This window comes from Polyodon spathula, chromosome 45, assembly GCF_017654505.1.
Source record: "Polyodon spathula isolate WHYD16114869_AA chromosome 45, ASM1765450v1, whole genome shotgun sequence".
NCBI classification, from domain to species: domain Eukaryota; kingdom Metazoa; phylum Chordata; class Actinopteri; order Acipenseriformes; family Polyodontidae; genus Polyodon; species Polyodon spathula.
The window spans coordinates 1051775-1064274 of NC_054578.1; the positions used below are offsets into that span (position 1 = coordinate 1051775).

Consider the following 12500-nt stretch of genomic DNA (forward strand, 5'->3'; position numbering starts at 1 on the left):
TGTTGCTTGCTGTTTGTCTAGTGCTTAGAAGAGAGAGAGAGAGAGAGAGAGAGAGAGAGAGAGGAGAGAAGAGAGAGAGAGAGGAGAGAGAGAGAAAGATAGAGAGAGAGAGAGAGAGTGATATTATATTAAACTCGCTCAGGACCTTCTTCAGTTATTGTTGAAAGTTATTGAGAGGATCAGAATCTGGGGGTGTGTGGAGGCTGTCTGTCTGTCTGTCTGTCGGTCCCCTGAGTTTCAATCTGCATAGGTACATTGTATATATTATATTGTATATATTACATTGTAAAAGCTATATTGATGAGGATAAATTATATGGGGGTGTGTGGAGGTTGTCTGTGCTGTCTTGGCTCGGTCCCCTGAGTTTCAATCTGCTGTTATTGTATATATTATATTGTATCTTGTTACATTGTGTATGCTGTATTGTCTGTTACATTGTCTATGTCTCCTATGCTGTATTGTCTCTGTTATATTGTCTATGCTGCATTGTCTATGCTATATTGTCTCTGTTATATTGTCTATGCTGTATTGTATGTTACATTGTATATATTATATTGTATATATTACATTGTATATGCTATATTGTATGTTACATTGTATATATTATATTGTCTCTGTTATATTGTCTATGCTATATTGTCTCTGTTATATTGTCTATGCTGTATTGTCTCTGTTATATTGTCTATGCTATATTGTCTCTGTTATATTGTCTATGCTGTATTGTCTCTGTTATATTGTCTATGCTGTATTGTCTCTGTTATATTGTCTATGCTGTATTGTCTATGCTATATTGTCTCTGTGTATTGTCTATGCTATATTGTCTCTGTTATATTGTCTATGCTGTATTGTCTCTGTTATTTGCAGTGCTGGCTGCTCTGGTAATATTCCTTCACAGAAATGTTATCACAGTTAAACACTCTACAGATTGGATTATATTTTTACCTCGTTGTCGTCGTGTTTCTCGCTTCTTTCAAACAGGAGTGTCCTCGCCGTTTATTCCTGTTTATTTCCAAAACACACACACGGGCAGGCAGGCAGGCAGGCACGCCCAGACCCCCCCCCGCCCTCACCTGACACGCCCGCACGCTCAGCCAGCCAGACCGGTACTGCAGGAAGCCGAGTGCTTTTTTAAACAGGGTTTTGTTAACTGGCTCACTCCCAGGTAGAGATGAAGCAAGACTCAGGAAAACTAAAACGCCCGGATCCTTCCGAGGCTTTGGAGCGACAAATTGTGTTTCAAAATATCTCTCTTAGTGTGTGACGAGTTAACAAAAGAATCTGGCTTGCTACCAAAAAGAATAATCATGATATATATTAGACAGCCCGACACACACACTCACAGACTGTTACTCACCATAGATCTCCCGGGCGCTGGGCTTAGAATGACCAGAGAGGCTCCTAGAAATCCACAACCAATAATCATTAAACACTGTGCTTTACCAGACCTCTCTGTGCTTTACAATGCTTCCCTGTGCTTTACCAGACCTCTCTGTGCTTTACAATGCTTCCCTGTGCTTTACCAGACCTCTCTGTGCTTTACAATGCTTCCCTGTGCTTTACCAGACCTCTCTGTGCTTTACAATGCTTCCCTGTGCTTTACCAGACCTCTCTGTGCTTTACAATGCTTCCCTGTGCTTTACCAGACCTCTCTGTGCTTTACAATGCTTCCCTATGCTTTACCAGACCTCTCTGTGCTTTACAATGCTTCCCTGTGCTTTACCAGACCTCTCTGTGCTTTACAATGCTTCCCTATGCTTTACCAGACCTCTCTGTGCTTTACAATGCTTCCCTATGCTTTACCAGACCTCTCTGTGCTTTACAATGCTTCCCTGTGCTTTACCAGACCTCTATGTGCTTTACAATGCTTCCCTATGCTTTACCACACCTCTCTGTGCTTTACAATGCTTCCCTGTGCTTTACCAGACCTTTTTCGCCGTGTATGGTAATAGAGGTCTGTATCGCTTGTGATGAGACCACAGCATAAAGAACTACAGCTCCCAGCATCCCTCAGCATGGCCACAGGAGCAGCGGCATGCTGGGAGCTGTAGTCCTCGCCAGGGGGATTCAGGGTCTTCATATGCTGCATGAGTGACAGATGGAGAGTCTAAGCCTTGTGATGTCAGTACTCACCGTGGGGGGCAGTCAGCAGAGCTCATGGCTACCCTCTGTCTGTGAAAACAAGAACTGCAAGCAGTAAGAATATTATACATTACAATCTAATACACACAGATAGAAGAGAGAGATACAGAGATACACAAACTTCAGATCAATATCAGGGTCTAGTGCTGTATATTATAAAGACATTTCAGAGGGCTGGATCTCATCAATATCAGGGTCTAGCGCTGTATATTATAAAGACATTTCAGAGGGCTGGATCTCATCAATATCAGGGTCTAGTGCTGTATATTATAAAGACATTTCAGAGGGCTGGATCTCATCAATATCAGGGTCTAGCGCTGTATATTATAAAGACATTTCAGAGGGCTGGATCTCATCAATATCAGGGTCTAGCGCTGTATATTATAAAGACATTTCAGAGGGCTGTGTCTCATCAATATCAGGGTCTAGCGCTGTATATTATAAAGACATTTCAGAGGGCTGGATCTCATCAATATCAGGGTCTAGTGCTGTATATTATAAAGACATTTCAGAGGGCTGGATCTCATCAATATCAGGGTCTAGTGCTGTATATTATAAAGACATTTCAGAGGGCTGTGTCTCATCAATATCAGGGTCTAGCGCTGTATATTATAAAGACATTTCAGAGGGCTGTGTCTCATCAATATCAGGGTCTAGCGCTGTATATTATAAAGACATTTCAGAGGGCTGGATCTCATCAATATCAGGGTCTAGTGCTGTATATTATAAAGACATTTCAGAGGGCTGGATCTCATCAATATCAGGGTCTAGTGCTGTATATTATAAAGACATTTCAGAGGGCTGGATCTCATCAATATCAGGGTCTAGCGCTGTATATTATAAAGACATTTCAGAGGGCTGGATCTCATCAATATCAGGGTCTAGCGCTGTATATTATAAAGACATTTCAGAGGGCTGTGTCTCATCAATATCAGGGTCTAGCGCTGTATATTATAAAGACATTTCAGAGGGCTGGATCTCATCAATATCAGGGTCTAGTGCTGTATATTATAAAGACATTTCAGAGGGCTGGATCTCATCAATATCAGGGTCTAGTGCTGTATATTATAAAGACATTTCAGAGGGCTGGATCTCATCAATATCAGGGTCTAGTGCTGTATATTATAAAGACATTTCAGAGGGCTGGATCTCATCAATATCAGGGTCTAGTGCTGTATATTATAAAGACATTTCAGAGGGCTGGATCTCATCAATATCAGGGTCTAGTGCTGTATATTATAAAGACATTTCAGAGGGCTGTGTCTCATCAATATCAGGGTCTAGCGCTGTATATTATAAAGACATTTCAGAGGGCTGGATCTCATCAATATCAGGGTCTAGCGCTGTATATTATAAAGACATTTCAGAGGGCTGGATCTCATCAATATCAGGGTCTAGCGCTGTATATTATAAAGACATTTCAGAGGGCTGTGTCTCATCAATATCAGGGTCTAGTGCTGTATATTATAAAGACATTTCAGAGGGCTGTGTCTCATCAATATCAGGGTCTAGTGCTGTATATTATAAAGACATTTCAGAGGGCTGGATCTCATCAATATCAGGGTCTAGCGCTGTATATTATAAAGACATTTCAGAGGGCTGGATCTCATCAATATCAGGGTCTAGTGCTGTATATTATAAAGACATTTCAGAGGGCTGGATCTCATCAATATCAGGGTCTAGTGCTGTATATTATAAAGGCATTTCAGAGGGCTGTGTCTCATCAATATCAGGGTCTAGTGCTGTATATTATAAAGACATTTCAGAGGGCTGGATCTCATCAATATCAGGGTCTAGCGCTGTATATTATAAAGACATTTCAGAGGGCTGTGTCTCATCAATATCAGGGTCTAGTGCTGTATATTATAAAGACATTTCAGAGGGCTGTGTCTCATCAATATCAGGGTCTAGTGCTGTATATTATAAAGACATTTCAGAGGGCTGGATCTCATCAATATCAGGGTCTAGCGCTGTATATTATAAAGACATTTCAGAGGGCTGGATCTCATCAATATCAGGGTCTAGCGCTGTATATTATAAAGACATTTCAGAGGGCTGTGTCTCATCAATATCAGGGTCTAGCGCTGTATATTATAAAGACATTTCAGAGGGCTGGATCTCATCAATATCAGGGTCTAGCGCTGTATATTATAAAGACATTTCAGAGGGCTGGATCTCATCAATATCAGGGTCTAGTGCTGTATATTATAAAGGCATTTCAGAGGGCTGTGTCTCATCAATATCAGGGTCTAGTGCTGTATATTATAAAGACATTTCAGAGGGCTGGATCTCATCAATATCAGGGTCTAGCGCTGTATATTATAAAGACATTTCAGAGGGCTGGATCTCATCAATATCAGGGTCTAGCGCTGTATATTATAAAGACATTTCAGAGGGCTGTGTCTCATCAATATCAGGGTCTAGTGCTGTATATTATAAAGACATTTCAGAGGGCTGGATCTCATCAATATCAGGGTCTAGTGCTGTATATTATAAAGACATTTCAGAGGGCTGGATCTCATCAATATCAGGGTCTAGCGCTGTATATTATAAAGACATTTCAGAGGGCTGTGTCTCATCAATATCAGGGTCTAGTGCTGTATATTATAAAGACATTTCAGAGGGCTGTGTCTCATCAATATCAGGGTCTAGTGCTGTATATTATAAAGGCATTTCAGAGGGCTGGATCTCATCAATATCAGGGTCTAGCGCTGTATATTATAAAGGCATTTCAGAGGGCTGGATCTCATCAATATCAGGGTCTAGTGCTGTATATTATAAAGACATTTCAGAGGGCTGTGTCTCATCAATATCAGGGTCTAGTGCTGTGTATTATAAAGACATTTCAGAGGGCTGGATCTCATCAATATCAGGGTCTAGCGCTGTATATTATAAAGACATTTCAGAGGGCTGGATCTCATCAATATCAGGGTCTAGTGCTGTATATTATAAAGGCATTTCAGAGGGCTGGGTTTCATCACTATCAGGGAGTTGGAATGCTGGAACCCTCATGATGTCACCAGGAGGCGTGGTTACAGATGCCCTCTCATAGTGGAGCAAGTGCAGCTAAACTAGTTTTTATTGACATTAGCGCAGAGTAGATGAGAGCTTTAGGCGTGTCTGCTAATTAAAAAGCAATCATTATTGAAACTCAGAGGAGCTGCTGTGTGAATCATTGCTGGAGTCACTGCTGTATAATATAGTAAGCTATGCAGATTGAAACTCAGGGGAGCTGCTGTGTGAATCATTGCTGGAGTCACTGCTATATAATATAGTAAGCTATGCAGATTGAAACTCAGGGGAGCTGCTGTGTGAATCATTGCTGGGGTCGCTGCTGTATAATATAGTAAACTATGCAGATTGAAACTCAGGGGAGCTGCTGTGTGAATCTTGTATAATATAGTAAACTATGCAGATTGAAACTCAGGGGAGCTGCTGTGTGAATCATTGCTGGGGTCGCTGCTGTATAATATAGTAAACTATGCAGATTGAAACTCAGGGGAGCTGCTGTGTGAATCATTGCTGGGGTCGCTGCTGTATAATATAGTAAACTATGCAGATTGAAACTCAGAGGAGCTGCTGTGTGAATCATTGCTGGGGTCGCTGCTGTATAATATAGTAAACTATGCAGATTGAATCTCAGGGGAGCTGCTGTGTGAATCATTGCTGGGGTCACTGCTGTATAATATAGTAAACTATGCAGATTGAAACTCAGGGGAGCTGCTGTGTGAATCATTGCTGGAGTCACTGCTGTATAATATAGTAAACTATGCAGATTGAAACTCAGGGGAGCTGCTGTGTGAATCATTGCTGGGGTCGCTGCTGTATAATATAGTAAACTATGCAGATTGAAACTCAGGGGAGCTGCTGTGTGAATCATTGCTGGGGTCGCTGCTGTATAATATAGTAAACTATGCAGATTGAATCTCAGGGGAGCTGCTGTGTGAATCATTGCTGGGGTCACTGCTGTATAATATAGTAAACTATGCAGATTGAAACTCAGGGGAGCTGCTGTGTGAATCATTGCTGGTGGTCGCTGCTGTATAATATAGTAAACTATGCAGATTGAAACTCAGGGGAGCTGCTGTGTGAATCATTGCTGGGGTCGCTGCTGTATAAGATAGTAAACTATTTCACACGCTGTCGGCCGATTTGATGCACCAGTGCCGCTGACGACACTATTAAATACACGACGATCATTAAGTCAATCAACCTGGCCAGCTATCGATCTCGACAGACAGACAGATAGACCGACAGACACTCACACAGACAGACGGATGGATCGATAGACACGCACACAGACAGACGGATAGACCGACAGACACACGGACAGCTGGATATACACACCCAGACAGACGGATAGACCGACAGACACACGACAGCTGGATAGACACGCAGACACGCACGGACAGCTGGATATACACGCACCCAGACAGACGGATAGATCGACAGACACACGGACAGCTGGATATACACGCACCCAGACAGACGGATAGATCGACAGACACACGGACAGCTGGATATACACGCACCCAGACAGACGGATAGATAGACAGACACACGGACAGCTGGATATACACGCACCCAGACAGACGGATAGATCGACAGACACACGGACAGCTGGATATACACGCACCCAGACAGACGGATAGATCGACAGACACACGGACAGCTGGATATACACGCACCCAGACAGACGGATAGATCGACAGACACACGGACAGCTGGATATACACGCACCCAGACAGACGGATAGATCGACAGACACACGGACAGCTGGATATACACGCACACAGACAGACGGATAGATCGACAGACACACGGACAGCTGGATATACACGCACACAGACAGACGGATAGATAGACAGACACACGGACAGCTGGATATACACGCACACAGACACGCAGGTGGATTTGCAAGGGTGTTATAAACGCGCTCTTACCCGCACGGCGGTCCTCGCTTGTCCGCAACTTCGGGAAACTTGGCGATGTTAAGAAGTGAGTTCTAGAAAGAAAAATGAAACTCTTCGATCGGTTTATCCTGAAGGAGTCTCTCTGTCTTTTCTCTCTCTCGTTGTTTTTTGAAGTGTACTGTCCGTTTTAGCTGCCGAGTTGATTCTCCGGTCAATAATAATAATATAATAATATAATATAATAATGCCAGTGAATGCGGTTTGCAGTCGACGCGTCTCTCTCACAGGATTGCTATGATTCTCCGCTCTCTCCTCCCTCTCGTCAGTGGTTAGATCTGACCTCATTGGTTTTACCTGCCTGTGTTATTAAGGTGCGGCTCGGCTACACCCGAAAGAAAAATTAATCTCTTCTGCTCTCTCTCCTCCCTCATCCCTCCTCTCCTCTCCCTCTCTCTCTCTCCTCCCTCATCCCTCCTCTCTCCTCTCCCTCTCATCCCCCCTCTCTCTCCCTCTCTCCTCCCTCATCCCTCCTCTCTCTCCTCCTTCATCCCTCCTCTCCCTCATCCCTTCTCTCTCTCCTCTCCTCTCTCGCAATATATTTATGAAACTCTAAAGCAAGACGCAGATCAGAAACGGTCCTTTCTGTTGTAAATCACACCTGCCGGCTTAAAACGTCTTTGGAGCAGCTAAAGCGTCCCTGCCCAGCGTCCCTGTAATGTGTCCCTGCAGTGTCCCTGTAATGTGTCCCTGCAGTGTCCCTGTAATGTGTCCCTGCCCAGCGCTCCTGCAGTGTCCCTGTAATGTGTCCCTGCCCAGCGTCCCTGCAGTGTCCCTGTAATGTGTCCCTGCCCAGCGCCCCTGCAGTGTCCCTGTAATGTGTCCCTGCCCAGCGCCCCTGCAGTGTCCCTGTAATGTGTCCCTGCCCAGCGCTCCTGCAGTGTCCCTGTAATGTGTCCCTGCCCAGGTCCCTGCAGTGTCCCTGTAATGTGTCCCTGCCCAGCGTCTCTGCAGTGTCCCTGCCCAGCGCTCCTGCAGTGTCCCTGTAATGTGTCCCTGTAATGTGTCCCTGCCCAGCGTCTCTGCCGTGTGTCCCTGCCCAGCGCTCCTGCAGTGTCCCTGTAATGTGTCCCTGCAGCGTCCCTGTAATATGTCGCTGCAGTGTCCCTGCCATGTGTCCCTGCACAGCGCCTCAGTGCTCCGGACACGCGCCCTTCGACCCGTCCACTCAAGAGCCGGTATCTCCTGTGTGGGAGGCTGGATTTTTGCCTGCGTGTGTTTTGTACTTTGTGTGCAGAGATAGAGAGGAGAGAGAGAAAGAAAGAAAGAGACATATCTGTAGCCATGGCAATACATACAATATTCCCAATAATAATAATAATAATAATAATAATAATAATAATAATAATAATTAGTATTTTTATTAACATCAGTAATAAAAAGTCCACTTTCCAGTTTGTTCAGGGAACACTTTTTTTTTTTTTTTTTAATAATAAAAAATAATAATAATAAAAACAAAGAACCATAAAAAAAAAAAATAAAAAACGAACAAAAACATCCTGAACGGAACACAAGAAAATCAGATCAATGGCCACCGCGCTCTGACAGCAGTGACACACTCACAATGGCCGCCACCCTCTGACAGCGCAGTGACACACTCACAATGGCCGCCACCCTCTGACAGTACAGCAGTGTCACGCTCACAATGGCCAACGCATCTAAAAGAATCATTATTTTTCATTTTTGACACAACACCACCCCCCGCTCACAAACGGCAGGAAAGCAGTGACCGCGACACAAGTGGCCACCGCGCTCTTTCCCCCAGTTAAAACAGCAGTGACACCACCGCCACAATACAGCAGTGACACACTCACAATGGCCACCGCGCTCTGACAGCACAGCAGTGAACACTCACAATGGCCGCCGCGCTCTGACAGCGCAGCAGTGACACACTCACAATGGCCGCCGCGCTCTTGACAGTGACACACTCACAATGGCCGCCACCCTCTGACAGCAGTGACACACTCACAATGGCCGCCGCGCTCTGACAGCACAGCAGTGACACACTCTACAATGGCCGAGCGCTGCTCTGACAGCAGTGACACACGCAGTTACCGGCCGCCGCGACTCTCGACAGCAGTGAACACTGTCACAATGGGCCCCGCGATATGACAGCACGTGACACGCTCACAATGGCCGCCGCCGCTCTGAACAGCTTAGTGTGTACACAAGCACCAATCACAATGGCCACCGCGCTCTGAACAGCAGTGACACTGCTCACAATGGCGCCGCGCTCTGACAGCATTGACACGTTGCAACGCAACCCAAAAACAAGAGTGACACACTCACAATGGCCACCGCGCTCTGACAGCGCAGCAGTGACACACTCACAATGGCCGCCGCGCTCTGACAGCGCAGCAGTGACACGCTCACAATGGCCGCCGCGCTCTGACACACTCACAATGGCCGCCGCACAGTGCAGCAGTGACACGCTCACAATGGCCACCGCGCTCTGACAGCGCAGCAGTGACACACTCACAATGGCCGCCGCGCTCTGACAGCGCAGCAATGACACACTCACAATGGCCACCGCGCTCTGACAGCGCAGCAGTGACACACTCACAATGGCCGCCGCGCTCTGACAGCGCAGCAGTGACACACTCACAATGGCCGCCGCGCTCTGACAGTGCAGCAGTGACACACTCACAATGGCCGCCGCGCTCTGACAGCGCAGCAGTGACACACTCACAATGGCCGCCGCGCTCTGACAGCGCAGCAGTGACACACTCACAATGGCCGCCGCGCTCTGACAGCAGCAGTGACACACTCACAATGGCCGCCGCGCTCTGACAGTGCAGCAGTGACACACTCACAATGGCCGCCGCGCTCTGACAGCGCAGCAGTGACACACTCACAATGGCCGCCGCGCTCTGACAGTGCAGCAGTGACACACTCACAATGGCCGCCGCGCTCTGACAGCGCAGCAGTGACACACTCACAATGGCCGCCGCGCTCTGACAGCGCAGCAGTGACACACTCACAATGGCCGCCGCGCTCTGACAGCAGCAGCAGTGACACACTCACAATGGCCGCCACGCTCTGACAGCGCAGCAGTGACACACTCACAATGGCCGCCGCGCTCTGACAGCGCAGCAGTGACACACTCACAATGGCCACCGCGCTCTGACAGCACAGCAGTGACACACTCACAATGGCCGCCGCGCTCTGACAGCGCAGCAGTGACACACTCACAATGGCCGCCGCGCTCTGACAGTGCAGCAGTGACACACTCACAATGGCCGCCGCGCTCTGACAGCGCAGCAGTGACACACTCACAATGGCCGCCGCTGCTCTGACAGCGCAGCAGTGACACACTCACAATGGCCGCCACGCTCTGACAGCGCAGCAGTGACACACTCACAATGGCCGCCGCGCTCTGACAGCGCAGCAGTGACACACTCACAATGGCCGCCACGCTCTGACAGCGCAGCAATGACACACTCACAATGGCCGCCGCGCTCTGACAGTGCAGCAGTGTCACGCTCACAATGGCCGCCGCGCTCTGACAGTGCAGCAGTGACACACTCACAATGGCCGCCGCGCAGCGCAGCAGTGACACACTCACAATGGCCGCCACGCTCTGACAGCGCAGCAGTGACACACTCACAATGGCCGCCGCGCTCTGACAGCGCAGCAGTGACACACTCACAATGGCCGCCACGCTCTGACAGCGCAGCAGTGACACGCTCACAATGGCCGCCACACTCTGACAGCGCAGCAATGACACACTCACAATGGCCGCCACGCTCTGACAGCGCAGCAGTGACACACTCACAATGGCCGCCGCGCTCTGACAGCGCAGCAGTGACACGCTCACAATGGCCGCCGCGCTCTGACAGTGCAGCAGTGACACGCTCACAATGGCCGCCGCGCTCTGACAGTGCAGCAGTGACACACTCACAATGGCCGCCGCGCTCTGACAGCGCAGCAGTGACACACTCACAATGGCCGCCACGCTCTGACAGCGCAGCAGTGACACACTCACAATGGCCGCCACCCTCTGACAGCGCAGCAGTGACACACTCACAATGGCCGCCGCGCTCTGACAGTGCAGCAGTGACACACTCACAATGGCCGCCGCGCTCTGACAGCGCAGCAGTGACACACTCACAATGGCCGCCGCGCTCTGACAGCGCAGCAGTGACACACTCACAATGGCCGCCGCGCTCTGACAGCGCAGCAGTGACACACTCACAATGGCCGCCGCGCTCTGACAGCGCAGCAGTGACACACTCACAATGGCCGCCACACTGACAGCGCAGCAGTGACACACTCACAATGGCCGCCGCGCTCTGACAGCGCAGCAGTGACACACTCACAATGGCCGCCGCGCTCTGACAGCACAGCAGTGACACACTCACAATGGCCGCCGCACTGACAGCGCAGCAGTGACACACTCACAATGGCCGCCGCGCTCTGACAGCGCAGCAGTGACACACTCACAATGGCCGCCGCGCTCTGACAGCGCAGCAGTGACACACTCACAATGGCCGCCACGCTCTGACAGCGCAGCAGTGACACACTCACAATGGCCGCCGCGCTCTGACAGCGCAGCAGTGACACACTCACAATGGCCGCCGCGCTCTGACACTGACAGCGCAGCAGTGACACACTCACAATGGCCGCCGCGCTCTGACAGTGCAGCAGTGACACACTCACAATGGCCGCCGCGCTCTGACAGCGCAGCAGTGACACACTCACAATGGCCGCCACGCTCTGACAGCGCAGCAGTGACACACTCACAATGGCCGCCGCTGCTCTGACAGTGCAGCAGTGACACACTCACAATGGCCACCGCGCTCTGACAGCACAGCAGTGACACAACAATGGCCGCCACACTGACAGCGCAGCAGTGACACACTCACAATGGCCGCCACCCTCTGACAGCGCAGCAGTGACACACTCACAATGGCCGCCGCGCTCTGACAGCGCAGCAGTGACACGCTCACAATGGCCGCCACACTGACAGCGCAGCAGTGTCACACTCACAATGGCCGCCGCGCTCTGACAGTGCAGCAGTGACACACTCACAATGGCCGCCACGCTCTGACAGCTGACACACTGACAGTGACAGCAGCAGTCACGCTCACAATGGCCGCCGCTGCTCGACACAGTAAAATCGACACACACAAAATGGCCGCAGCAGTTGGACGATACAAAAAGGAATGTAAAACGGAATGACACTCTCAAAATGGCTGACTGTTTGACAATGCCATGAAGAATGACACTCTTAAAATGGCAGCCCCTGTCTGACAGCAGGCGCTTGAAGCAATGATTATTTTTTTGATCATTAATTTAACAGAAATTGAAAACAACGTCGCAACGAATCACCACAGAGTCACATCTTAGAGATCATATAAACATCCACAGAGTCACATCAACATGTGGATC

At 48.7% G+C, this 12500-nt stretch overlaps 1 protein-coding gene across 1 annotated transcript in view; it reads right to left on the reverse strand.

The window, feature by feature from the left end:
• Window positions 1-7470, reverse strand: part of LOC121305867 (epidermal growth factor receptor kinase substrate 8-like protein 1) — a 21210-nt gene extending 13740 nt beyond the window's left edge. The window contains 3 exon segments of the mRNA XM_041237521.1: window positions 1355-1398; window positions 2131-2184; window positions 7083-7470. Of these exon segments, the coding sequence (XP_041093455.1) occupies window positions 1355-1398; window positions 2131-2156 (70 nt within the window). The 5' untranslated portion in view covers window positions 2157-2184; window positions 7083-7470.
• Window positions 7471-12500: the final 5030 nt, after the last annotated feature.